Genomic DNA, 14440 nt, shown 5'->3' on the forward strand with positions numbered 1-14440 from the left:
GCTACATGTACCCATATTCCGGGTTGTTTTACAAGGGATAGGTCCTGCCCCGTGCGCCTCGTTGCGCAGAGCGACCGACGGCTGGTACATGGGCTCAAAATAATTATGACAGTATTTTAGACATCTTTTTAATTATAAGCACATAGTTCAATGTACTGTTTGTTCAAACACGTTCGAAGGGCGTCCAAATATTTTTTTCTTAACCTATCATATGCACATTCCCACACCGGCTGCCAGCAGACTCGCTTCAACTGGGGTGTGTGGTTGCAAAGTAGGCTTAGTTTAAATAAAACGCAGCGTCCATAGACTGCCTTGTATATTTCGGATTTCCTAGTGTGCGCTACGGGAAGGAAAACTAAACCTCACTACGAGAAATACATTCTTTACGACCACAAAACCCATGAAGACGATCTGCTTCACAGGGCCGATTTACAAGGAGCGTGTGTTTTTAAGATCACTGCATATGAGCCATCGCTAGAATTAGACACCGAAAAAGAAACTCTTGAATTAGTGTTTGAGACCTAACTTTTGCAGTTACCCAGGGCTTCTTTGCTTGCGTGTTCCTCCGAGCAGGTACTTACTTATCGGGGCCTTCAGCCAACCCCCTGCCCCCTCCCCTTCCCGCCGTGTCACATTTCTCCTCCCCCCTCCCCTCTCTTCCCTCCAGCTTGTTTTTGGTTTATTTGACCCGCTCCGCCCCCTCCCCTTCCCGCGTGTCGCATTTCTCCTCCCCCCTCTCCTCTCTTACCTCCGGCTTCTTTTTTTTTCTTAACCTATCATATGCACATTCCCACACCGGCTGCCAGCAGACTCGCTTCAACTGGGGTGTGTGGTTGCAAAGTAGGCTTAGTTTAAATAAAACGCAGCGTCCATAGACTGCCTTGTATATTTCGGATTTCCTAGTGTGCGCTACGGGAAGGAAAACTAAACCTCACTACGAGAAATACATTCTTTACGACCACAAAGCGCTTCCCTCCCACTCGCTCACTTCCCTTCTCTCCCGCCCCCCACCCGACTTGAAATTTCATTCGGCCCGCTTCCCTCCCACTCGCTCACTTCCCTTCTCTCCCGCCCCCCACCCGACTTGTTGTCTCTGTGGTCCTTTGGTTAGGCGACTCCTGTGCCACTAAAACATCTGATGAATGCTCTTCGTATAGTAGGTTCCCACCGGGTGGATATACGGCTACATGTACCCATATTCCGGGTTGTTTTACAAGGGATAGGTCCTGCCCCGTGCGCCTCGTTGCGCAGAGCGACCGACGGCTGGTACATGGGCTCAAAATAATTATGACAGTATTTTAGACATCTTTTTAATTATAAACACATAGTTCAATGTACTGTTTGTTCAAACACGTTCGAAGGGCGTCCAAATATTTTTTTCTTAACCTATCATATGCACATTCCCACACCGGCTGCCAGCAGACTCGCTTCAACTGGGGTGTGTGGTTGCAAAGTAGGCTTAGTTTAAATAAAACGCAGCGTCCATAGACTGCCTTGTATATTTCGGATTTCCTAGTGTGCGCTACGGGAAGGAAAACTAAACCTCACTACGAGAAATACATTCTTTAACACCTCACCCTCACTAACTCTCAATCCCACAATCACCCTTCCCCTCACTCACCCTCAATACCTCACCCTCACTAACACTAAAACACTCAATCACCCTCACTCTTACTCTCACTCACACTCTACACCTCAGCCTCACGCTCAATGACACACCCTCAACACCTCACCCTCACCCCCTCAACACCTCACCCCCTCAACCTCACTCGCCCTCACCCTCAAACACTCACCCTCAACACCTCACACCCTCACCCTCAAATCCTCACCCTCAACCTCACTCACTCTCAACACCTCACCCTCACTCACTCACCCTCAACACCTCACCCTCACTCACTCACCCTCAACACCTCACCCTCACTCACTCACACTCAATCACCCTCAACACCTCACCCTCAACACCTCACCCTCAACACCTCACCACCTCACCCTCAACACCTCACCCTCACTCACTCTGACTCACCCTCACTCACTCACACTCAGTCACCCTCACTCACCCTCGACCCCTCACTCACCCTCACTCATCCTCACTCATCCTCAACACCTCACCCTCACCCTCATCCACCCTCAACCCCTCACCCTAACTCACAATAACACTCTCTCACCCTCACCCTCACCCTCAACACCTCACTCACCCTCAACACCTCACTCACACTCAACTCCTCACTCACCCCCACCCTCAACACCTCACCCTCACACAGTGCAATAGGTCTCGCAGGATTTTTAGTTAAAGCTTTTACATTTGCTTATTGCTTTTTTGATTTGTAATTATTTTGCATTGCCTACAAAAAAATAAAATGCAAAAGATTTACAACAAAAAACCTATAAACAATTCTAAAAGCACTAACTCTAATGCTGCGAGACCTACTGCATTTCTAATGCTTGTTTCATTTCTGGACACTTCTGCATCCACCAGAAGTAGCCTCGGGTGAGGCAGGCATACTGCACGTCAATCGTTGACCCTATGACGATGCCAAGACTCCTGATGGGGCGGATGAAAAGATATACCGCTATAACAACTCCAGGATGTCTATGAGGGTTTTCGATAAAAACTAATGGTTTTTTGCAGATACCAGTGTCCGTTCTCTTTTGATTATCAGTTACTAGTTAAGGGGAAACGAATGGACTCTCTATCCTCTTCCCTCCTTTTTGTTTGATATCTGTATGAAAGTGTGTTTTAAATTTGTGGTTTTCCCTGCCCATGATTTTCTCCATGTAGTGTGTTGAATTGTGGGATTTGCAGTCCAACCTCTGTAGTTTGTCCCTCTCATTCCTTGGTGACAATTCTGTTTTCCTTCCAAACTTCTCCTATGCTGTGTGCTAAGACCTGTATGTTAAAACAGTGCACTCCTAGCCACCATTTGGTGTTCACAAGCCAGTGAAACCAGCCTCCCCCCCCCCCAGCAACAGGGATTTTTCTACATCAGGGCCTGCGCACTTCGTTTTTTGACCAGCAGGGGGAGTAAAGCTTTATTCAAACAGTATTGTTAGATTTAAAGTTAGTGAGGCCCTTTACCTGCTGAAGTCCAAAGTGTGGATTGAGCCTGTCTGTCTCCTAGGAGATTCTGAACAGGAGAAGCAGCTTCCAACTCCCTGGCCAGCAAACCTTGTCTGAGGTCGCTAGTGGTTGGTACATGTCTACACTGATTGGTGGTTGTATCTGGTGTTTCTATTGGATTAGGGTTAATGTCCTCATTGGTTGGGTATTTGAGGGTTCAGATTGGTTTCTAGGTCTGTGATTCAATCATTGTAGGGTTGGGACTAGGGCTAGGATTTCTATTGGAAGTAGGGACTAGGGCTCCCTATGTTATTGGTTGTTGGGAGTAGGGTGGGACTAGGGCTAGGGTTTGACCTTTAATTGGATGTAGCGATTAGGGCTTCTGGTGTGATTGGTTGCTGGACTAGGTGTGGGACTTAGAGTAAGGTTAGGCTTTCTATTGGAAGTAGGGACTAGGGTACCTGTGCCATTGGTTGCATGGACTTGTTTTTGGGACTACTGGTAGGGCTAGACTTTGAACTGATTGGGTGCTTGGGCTAGGGCTAAGATTGGCTGTAAGGTCCTGGTCTCCTATTGGTTCTAGATTTTAGGGCTAGTGTTGTGATTGGATAGTGTTAGGGTTAGGGTTCCCATTGGCTGAAAGGTTCACCTGATTACTAGGGCTATAAAAAAGGCCAGGCTTAGGGCGTCTCAGCCCGGGAGTCGAGGACAAGGGCAGAGAGGACAAAGGCAGAGAGGACAAAGGCAGTTTCCTCTTTGAGCCTGTTCGAGACTGGTCAGGACTAGGGACAGAAATACTGCCCAATATACATACCTCCTTTATGTATATATATACACTTTCAATGTAATTATGGATCTATATATTTATCACTTTCTAATTTAGCATTTCCAATGCGCTTCCCTATTTCTCAGCCTATATTTTGCTCAATATATCTTCTAGCCCAACCTTCTGACTCATCTCCAACTTCTTCTACTACTTCTTCTTCCAAAGCACTACCCTAGCTCTCATCCTATACATCTATCAATATATCCTCTACATGCACTCTCTCATTTATCCCAAACCCCATACCACTACTATGATCCCTAAAATAACCCTTTCTAGACTCTCCCCTACACTACCCCTCATTGCATCATCTGACACCTCTTTTACTATACCGATCCCCCAAAACAAACCTTTCTAAATCCTTCCCGCTTTTCTACCCCTCCCGAACCCTTCTAACGCCAAATAACTGACTAACATATCCACCACTAAAATTACTAATTCAACACTAATCCTGATGGGTTCCAGAGTAGCGTGTTACTTGCGCTTCAAAACCTCATCAGGGGTAGTAAGCAATACAAACCTCTTCCCCTTCACTATCCAGCCACCTACCCAAATAACTGAATAACATATCTACTACTCAAATTACTTCATATTTTATTATACTAATTTTCAACACAAAGCCTTTATGGGTTCCGGAGTGGCGTGCTACTCGCTGGAAAAGCGCTTCAACATCCATCAGGGGTAACTAGTGCTATATGAATGCAAACCTTTCTTCCCTTTTATCCCTCAGCCATCCTTCTCACTCCAAATAACTGACTAATACCCACCACTGAAATTACTTTCATATTTCACCATACTAATTCACCACTAATCCTTTATGGGCTTCCGGAGTAGCGTGCTTCAACACCCCATCAGGGGTAACAAGCGCTATATAAATACAAACCGTTTTTCCTCCTCTATCCTTCTGCTATCATTCCAAATCCAAATAACTGACTAACCTATACACCACTTAAAATGTACTTGCATTTTTCACTATACTAATTCAACACTAATCCTCTATGGGTCCCGGAGTAGCGTGCTACTCGCCAAAAAAGCGCTTTAACGCCTCGTCAGGGGTAGCAAGCGCTATTTAAATGCAATTACAATACAATACTGTGTTGCAAAAGAAATAAAAGGGTCAGTCACCATGGGGGTTACAAATGCAGACAAAGCGGTACCAAGGAGGTACTAACAAGCCTAATAACGACTCGGAAGCCAACCTTTTTACAAAGGACAATGAAACAAGCCAATTAAAAATATGGGCAGAAAGTGGGCGGGGCTTCAAAGTCATACTCCAATACTGCATGCCTCCCAGCAGCTCATGCACTGCCCAGACTCGAACTAAAATTTTGATTTCTGACAAAATCAGTGCTTTAACAGCTCGTGGAAAAAAAGGGACAATTTTAGTTCTCGTGAGTTGTACAACACAAGTGCTGATTGATGCTGCGTTTGGCCTTTAAACAACTTGAGCTCCACAAAAATACGGTTTGTGTTCTCTTGCTTAGGCAGGCTAACATAAAAACATTTTATAGAAGACTGCTGCCTAAAGCCAACGCCTAATAAGAACCCCGGCCCCTCTTTAATGTCAAATTAAGCCCTTGGAAAGCGGATGTAACCAGCACCGTGAAAGCAGCTAAAGCTAAGCCACAAAAAACAAGGAACTGCAGCGGTCTAGATACACTTGCATTGTGATGGAATTTGCCTTTAAAAGTAAAATAAACGCAAGTGCTAATTGTTGCTGCGTTTTACCTTTAAACAACATGTCCTCCACAAAAATTTAATTTTGTTCTCTTTTTGTTGGACAGGCTAACACAAAAACATTTTATAGAAAGCTGCTGCCTAAAGCGAACACCTAATAAGAGCCATGGCACCTCTTTCATGTCAAATTAAGCCCTTGGAAAGCCGCTGTAACCAGCACCGTGAAAGCGGCTGAAGCTGCACAGATTCCAAAGGCCGCACAAGAGACGCTTTTAAGCCAGAAATGGTGATGAAAAGGCACACCTGGGAAAATAAAAAAATTACATATTGCGAAAAAAAGAACATGTTTTGCCACCCGACATCTCCGAGCACCATTATTTTGTGGTGGTGTAAGCTCATGGAAAAAAACCTTTGACCTATTGGTACTGCAAACGATAATGCCTTTTATTATTGCAGGTTTTTTTAAACACGTTTTTGCCTCTGGCACAGGATAGAAGCTTTACCTCACTGACTAGGCACAACAAGGCTGAAACTGGTCTGAGGTTACTTGTGGTCCCCTCTAGAGGGGGCTTCACCGGCAGTTCAAGGGACTGCTGCCATGAGGAGCAGGGTGGATACTGATTTGCTTCAGGCGTGCCTCGGTCTAGGGTAGCACAGTGGGCAAAAGGTAATAGTTTGGAATACTACCCAGAGCGATTATCAGTGGTTTAGACTATTTGCAAGCAAGCATTCGCCCCATCACTTTGTGTTTGACGAATTTGGGTCATGCCAGTGAAAATACATGTGGCACATTAACATGTTATAAGGAGCAATGGCATAAGAAAATCTACACATTACTACAGTGCAAAGCTCAAATTTCATTTTACCTCCACAGTAAAGAGAAAGAGACACAAGAAAAAAAAATCACTTTACTGCCTCAGACTGTTTAATTGACGTACCACTCATAATGTGGTTGGCTCTTCAATATGATTTTAACACACTGCATGGGTGCAATCCCTTAACTTCTAAATGCCTTTGTTTAACAAATATATATGAAAAAATGTCATGGCATAACCCAAATATGCAGATGCGTATAATTAAATAGGTTATTTATTTTTATAGCTGATGGAGGGGGAAGAGGTCATGACACACTAGAGTCTTTCCCTCTTGTGAGTTATGGACCATACACAGTACCCACGCTCAACACCGATAAGGAATGAAATATGCCACTTTGCGCTACTGCATATACATTACGGTATCGATTTTTTTTCTTTAAAAAAATGTGAACATAAGGTAACTTGGAAACTAATCCACTTCCAGGACAAGAGGCGGAAAGGGGGCCCGAGTGACTACTTACGCGCTGGAAGGGGGTGGCACATGTGGCCAGCAGTGGTCCAACTGAGGGCTCTTGGTCGAGGTCATGAGTCTGGGCCTTTAACAGCTGGTAAACTTGTACACTACAATGAGAGGCGTTTCCACCCGCCAGCCCGGTGATGGAGCATTGAGGGTTGAGTGACAGGGCACCCAGCGGGATCAGGAGTATAGGCACATCCGCTAACAGCAGGCAAAATTAGTGGAAGCACAGGCCGTAAAAATATTATTGAAGCAGCCTTCTAAAACCAGACCAGTACCTGCTGCGACTGCCAGGGGGGTGTTGGGGTGTAACAAAACAGTCTGCTGATGATGGCAGCCCGGTGGCCCCATCTCATGTTTTTCGCACGACATGAGTCCACACGTACTGGTTTTATAGGCAAATACAGTTGCATTTTGGGATTTGTAGTTTAGACGAGGAACAAAAATCTCTATTTAGAGTGAAGTTAGCTGGCGAAAAGTGACGTGCCTATCATGGCACCACTTGCCTTTAACCTCATCAGTAACATGATGCGTCGTCGCCTTGTTACCCTCCGTGGAATCTGGGCAGCGAGTTCACCATATCTTGGGCTTTGGGTACAGGAGGTACGATATGGGAGGTCCTATAGCGTAGTGTCCTTCGTGTATACAAGTCCACCTCTACCCCCTCACAATCTCCATGCACCCATAGCTCCTCAAGTCCAGACACGCAGTGCAGCTCCTCTTAATGCAAACACGGAGTTAGCGGAAATGTCAACTGACCGAAAGAAGCAAAGTAAAGTCCGCATTTTAGCATGTCGCAAACATCACAAAGGATCAAAAGAACCAACCTGTGAATATAGAGACTCGGTCGATTCTAGCAGAAATCCATTAACAGAGCAGTAAACTCAGAATTAACCACTTACTGCGCATGCGCGACATCTCCGACTCGTATATAAAGTACCTTAAAACTATCCCATGTAAGGTAGTAAGTAAGGTGATGCTTGGGAATCTAATCAAATCAAATCAACGCCTGCGGCCCGCCCTGCTAATGCGGTAGTCAGACAGAGCACAGCTCCACCGGAATAACTCAGTCTTGACCTGCGGCACTCATTGGTGCATTAGGACACCACTCCGCTCAGCGCCTGCACCTCAATGGTGTCGTGCGGCATGCCCGCCTCACCCCCCTTTACCAGAGCGCTTCTAATCCGCTCTGTTGCAAGTATGACCTCGTACTTAGCCAATAACAGCTCTACCAGTAATAATCACATTTAAACTACTGCACCACTTTTATACGTCTTTTTGCCAGTTCACCTCAGGCCTAATTAGACGCAGTCTCTGCTATCCCAGGATTGTGACCCCAAAAACGGCTCTCCAACTCCTTTTCAATTATGAGCACCTGCTCGTCTGGTATCCCGGCACAAGAGACTGAATATACTGCTCAGCAAAAGCACCTCTCTCCTGACGGGGAGCAGCCCTGCTGTGCCAGGTTTTTCGTTCTTTTCTAAATAAACTAGTCCATGAATATATGGCTATTAGAAGAAAGCAAAGGACGAAAGGTGGGAAAAAGAAAAAAGGTCCACAATCCCAACATATACCATCGAGTGTATTAGTTTGCTGAAAAACCGGTCTTGATATTGAATCTATGTGAAAGAACTACATCTCCCAACATGCAACTGAAAGGAAAGGTGAAAAATGAGTGAAACACTGTATTGGTTACTAAACCGTAACCAATGAAGAAAAAAGTGGGAACGAGTTTGCTGTCACAATTGTGTACTACTGCCAGTAATTATATGCAAAAATGCAGGCTCTGATCTCTTGAATACCGATTCCCAGCTGTTTGCCAAAATTAGTTATGTAGCATTGTATCCACCGTCACAGAGCGCTAAATTTCACAATATCAAAATGTATGGCATTAAAAAAAAAAATAGCTGCTGGCACAAACTACTTCTGAATGCTCCGTGAGTTACGCTTACCCGAATCTTTGCTGAAAAATCCCCTCCGTGGCAGAGCCTGTAGTGTTCCCTGCTGCAAGAGTCAAGGGCTACATGTGCAGACCTACGATTATAAAAGGTACTCTATTTTGCGTGCCCGGACATTAGGGAACAAGTGAAAAGAAGAATAAATTCTACATGATGCCGGTCTTTGTGAAGATCTACGATTTTAAACGTCCTCGATTGTGCGTGCCTGAACATAGGGAAACAAGTGAAAAGAAGAATAGACTGCGTGGGGACGGTCTTTGTGAAGTATTAATTGGCTGTCTGAACAATAAAGTTGAGAGGTACAATGGTCAAAATGAGTTGCTAAAGTACTAAATATTTTGGGTGTTATGATACTTTTCTCAAAATAAAAAATGCTAGTGGAAAACCATACTATAGATTGTAAAGCAATTCCTTCGCCAAGGGTGTCAACAAGATCGGTTTATAATACATTATGGAACATAGAATTGAATAGAATTGAAAAGAATAATATTGAATTAGGCATTAGCAGGCTAAAGCCAGGCCTTCTTTTCATTGGCGCTGTAATTAAAAGTGGGGCAGGAGGCGACTTTGGGACAGCCAGGAGCACGCGTATTACAAAACTAACTACGCAAATGGGAACATAAAACTGACCACAATAAAAAAAATTAAAACGCAAGCGGCAGGGAAAGCATATGCTTTCACTTCCACTTGCAGAAAAAAAAGGGAAAAAAGCCTATGAGTGGTGTGCGCGCGCGCCACTGCGAGCCATGGCCTATTGGTGTCTATTACGCGCACCAAGTGCGTAATAGACACCAATAGGCCATGGTCGGAGCAACGCAGCGCCTTTGGCCAATTGCGTGCAGTCTTTTATTAAAAGAAGCATGCAAAGGCCAATCGCGTAGCACAATAGGAATCGTACACGCACGAGCGTGTGAGATTCCTAGGTCAGCTTAGATTCCCTGTTTTTCACTCACTAAATGTCTCGCGCTGCACGAGCACTGCTGCGCAGTGCACTGCTAGGCGCGAGACCTTAAAAACAAGCAGCAAAAGGCAGGATACAAATCAACGGAAATACCATTTCTGTTTATCCAAGCAGGGTCACGAATAATAAAACATTACTAGGTTGTGTGGGTCACAGGAGGCATAAGACATCCATTGGCAATAGCAGAATGAGGAGTCCAAAACATAAAACCATTTACTCAAGAAGTACACAGACATATGCTATCACACTTAGTCGACATATATATTACTAGATAGCAAAGAATGCACATAATCCTCACATCTAATTTTCCGTATCATCGATTGAGCTAGCATCGCTTTCTTAGTTACATTTATAAAGAAACAGCCTCCAATTCATGAACGCGTCCTCAGCCCTCTTATCCATACAGGTGAGGTACATACGAGTCTCCTCCACTGCAACCCATTCACAGAGGTCCCTAGGCCAAGAGTCAGTCTGCGGCAGCCTGCTACCCATCTAGCCAATGGCTATTCTCATTTGTCGCTAATAGCAATTCAAGCTGGGCAAGCTTGTAGGGGATCTTATTTCCCTTGGGTCTCGCTCCCCACTCCTAGCAGGCAAATCATCAGGGTGAGGGGGATTTCAATATATGTTGACCTTACTATGGTTGGTACCACATAGCTCCAGAAACCCTGCATTCCAGTACACAGGAGCAGGCTAAATGTAAAAAAGAATCTCCCAGCTCCCCACAACACGCACAACTTGCTCCTCTCATGGGGGTCAATTCCGTTGATCTTCTTAGGGGCCACGTAGGTGCCATGCATGAAATTAAAATGCAGTAACTTGAACCTGTGGTTACAGGACACTCGCCTCAACAACTCGCAAGTGCTGGACCAGTCAAAATCCTTGATGGGCTCCCCCATATCCCCGGCCCCACAAGCAACACCCTCTGCATCCACCTGCACTGCGCCATAAAACAGGGAAATTAGGTGTTGCATGTCTCCCCAATGGAGCACTCCACTGTGCACCCGGAAGGACCGAGGCTGCTGGGAACCCAGCCCATATATCTCTTGCAGTATGTTCCAATTTGGCACAATAGAGAAAGTGACCCATTCCCAATCCAAACTTCTCCTGTGCTTCCTGAATGGTGATGAAAGCCTTCCCCGGGTACAAGTCACCAGCTACTGTGCAGCATCCCAGCCTCCACTCTTCCATAGACATATCTATGCCGATCACACGGAAGAGTGCCAAATCACACATGTTGAGCTCACTGTCAAAGAGGGCTCTATGCAAACCTTCTGACAACAGTCTTCCACACCATTGCTGTCTTTTGCACCAAGTAGGAAACTGGATGTTCGGCGCAAACCCTTCTCATCAATAAACGCACCAGGGTATTTCCACCCAGCATTGTCGCATACAGTGACTTTTCCCAGTTGTTGGAATCGGTGAATCACCTTGTCGCATGTGTAATAATAAACACGTAGGTCTGGGAGGGTAAGTCCCCCATCTTCAATATAGCGTTTAAGAACTGATAACATCACTCTACTGCGCCTCCCCGCCCGCACAAGCTTATTGAGAAGGCTATCCAAATTGCGGAAGATATGCGGCCTAAGTGGAAACAGCGAGCTTTGGAATAAATAAAAACACTGAGGAAGGAAGACCATCTTTGCCACCTCTGCCCTACCCATAACTGATCAAGGGAGTCTAGTCCAGAAAGCTATAGAGGCTTCCAGCCTCTCCAGTAGATTGTCTACATTCAAGGGATCAAATGCAACCATAGTGTGAGCAATATTGACGCAGAAGGACTGAAACCCCTCAGTCTCCCATTGGAGGCCCAGATCCAGAAGCTGGGCCAAAGGCGCCCCAATCAAGTTCTCGAGCGGAAACAATAGCCATTTACGGACATTGACATTACGGAGCCTGGACACCTGTCCAAAAGCATACAGCAAGCACATCAAGACTGGCACTGATTGTTCCCAGGTGTGGACATAAATTAGTGTGTCATCCGCGCAGAGGGAGATAACATGCAAGGTGCCCCTACACGGATTCCTCATTGCTCCAGCTCCCCATATTACATTAAGATCAGGGGTCCAATTGCGAGAGCAAATAGCAAGGGTGACAGGGGGCAACCCTGTCTAGTCCCTCTCTCCATGGCTCTGAGAGGTCACCTCCAACTCTAATGCGGACCATGGAGCCAGTTTACAGAAGACACACCCAGCAGCAGAACACAGGCCCCAATCCCAGACCCTTCAGAACTGCCATTACGTAAGCCCACTCTACAATACCACAGGATTTTTTTGATTGGTTTTTAGTCTGGGAGACCAGGGCCAGTTCTTGGTTGTTATCGATGGTCTTGTAGAGCACGAGTAAGCCTTTGCAAATTGTATGCAATACTGTGCGCCGACATAAAGCTGCATTGATCTTCATGTACTAACTGTTAAATTACCCCTTCCAGTCTAGTCGAAAGCAACTTGCACATAATATTGATGTCTGAATTTTGTATTGTGAGGAGTCTGCGGCGCCCTCTCCTGGTTTCGTCATAAGACACAACTCCCTTCCTCATGGCGGGTGGAAAAAGATAGCATTCTAGTAGTTTGAATGCACAACCAGGAAACTTAGGATCAATTCCGGCTTCCTCCTTGACCAAATTGTATGAGCCAAGTCAGTTATCTTACATCACTGTGCCTCCTTTTCCTTTATCATTATGTTTCAGAGCCATTGAAATATGCGAGACCAGGAAGTGTGCTGTACAAAAAGATCTGGTCTACATTTTAGTAGACTTTAATATTGCTCTACCTATAGTAACAACCTAGGTCACATATGGCTACAGGACAACGGATTTACGCTTGAATCACCAATAGAATGGTCGTTAGGAGGTATGATTGAATGAGCTAATGTCTGGAAATTATCACTGCTAATAAATACCACTCAATTAAATGACAACTATGACGCCGGCTGGGCTCTTGTCATGGTCCTTCGAGCGGCGTGGCTCCTGTATAGCGTCACTCCAGTAAATGGGTACCACTTTATCAGTGAAGATATCCCGACGAGGCACTTCATCATTCAAGGGTGAATATTACGTCACTCCTCCAGAAGCATCTCTTGTTTCGAGTCACTATATCCAATAGGCCTTTCATAAAAGGGGCTTGGGGTCCGTCGCCGGGTTATCATTATTTTTTTCACACTTTTCACGAGTCACGTAAACAACGCAATTGGCTCCATTCATTGCCTTTTAGAAACTGTACGCCAACTGCGTGAATTTGGTTTGTGAATTGGAAGGTGACAACCGCTTCCCCGTCTGTACTTAGAGGTGACAATGCGGAAAGCACTTATATATCTTCGAAAACTGATCATCTTCATCAAGATCATCTGCTAGGGTGGGGTGATACTCAGCCTAAATTCACAGAGAGCAGCTAAGGAAACAACGTAGGCTAGTGCTATACTAATTGGGGGTCATTAAGTGTCTTGCTCAGCTGTTCCACTACCACCCACTATTCACGTCCCCAGGTGCTCCGAAAGCGCTGCGCAGGCCAATGCATGGGGTGGAGGACAGCGCAGCCAGCGTGGCACATGCGTACTCACCTGCCCACGAAGTTCTCGAGAACTGAGCTCTTGCCGGCGCTCTGCCCGCCCACCACGGCGATCTGTGGCAGGTCTAGGTGGCAGGACTGGCCCAGGGAACTGAAAGCATCCTGCAGCCTATTCACCAACGGGATCAGCTCCTCCATCCCGCGGTTCCCCATGGCGGCGGCAGCTGAGGCGGCAGGTCCCGCGTGACGTCACACGCCCCCTGCAAACCCGTGACGTCAACGGACCTTGATGCGCCGGTGTCCCTTTTACTGTCTGTGTTTCTTTAATTCCAGGCCGGCAACTGTTCCGTGCTGCCCCTTCCACTAAGACAGCTCCCGGAAAATAAATAAATAAATTAAAAAAACTGCCGCTCCTTAGGTTAGTCCTACCTCTCCGCCCCCTGGCACCATCTCTGCCTCCCTATTCGTTGACTGCTCTATCAACAAGTGCTACTCACCCTCCCATTGGACAGTCATTGCTGTCATTCATATTCGATGCCGATGGGACGGGATTTAACCGGCGAGGGGAATGGGTCACCCGTCAAAGGAGGCATGCTCGTTATTGGTCAGCGTCATGTGTTTGTCAGGGTAAGAAGGCGGTCCAGATCGCTTCCTTGTAGGCTCCATTGCACAATGCTAGTATTGGCCCAGAGTTTTAGTTATCGCTCACGTGATTTTGTGGTAGGACAGCATAGACGAAGGGCCAACTGATTTAAACACACGTTCACTTCCTACATTTAGTATTTTTTTATATTATTTTAAGTCTAGATTAGCGTGTAATTCTAATATCATCATTCAAACCTGTTTTTAAATATTTGGACACCTTTCATTGTTTTCAAAATATTCCAAGCTATGAGCTAAAATTATAGGGCTCACTAAAAATGTTGGGGGGTGTTGAACATTCTGCAAATATCATAGGACTAGAATGGCAAATTGCCATTGCCAGCTTTTGTCGAAATCAATGTTTTCCTCAGGACACAAAAGAAGGCACATGGACGTTAAACAATCCTAGCTGGCGCACTTTGCCACAGAAACAAAAACATTTGAAATTGGGAAGGTACCTTCTGATTAATTTTGGGTACCCAT

The 14440-nt window shown here is 45.7% G+C and overlaps 1 protein-coding gene across 3 annotated transcripts in view; it reads right to left on the reverse strand.

Moving 5' to 3' along the window:
- DNM2 (dynamin 2) overlaps positions 1-13719 on the reverse strand; it is a 799525-nt gene extending 785806 nt beyond the window's left edge. The window contains exon 1 of one of the 3 annotated variants that reach the window (XM_086961600.1): positions 13368-13719. In XM_086961600.1, the coding sequence (XP_086817726.1) occupies positions 13368-13528 (161 nt within the window). In that variant the 5' untranslated portion in view covers positions 13529-13719. The remainder of the gene's footprint in view (positions 1-13367) is intronic. The other 2 variants (XM_086961585.1, XM_086961594.1) reach the window with 2 other exon arrangements.
- Positions 13720-14440: the final 721 nt, after the last annotated feature.

This window comes from Lissotriton vulgaris, chromosome 1_1, assembly GCF_964263255.1.
Source record: "Lissotriton vulgaris chromosome 1_1, aLisVul1.2, whole genome shotgun sequence".
Taxonomy (NCBI): Eukaryota; Metazoa; Chordata; class Amphibia; order Caudata; family Salamandridae; genus Lissotriton; species Lissotriton vulgaris.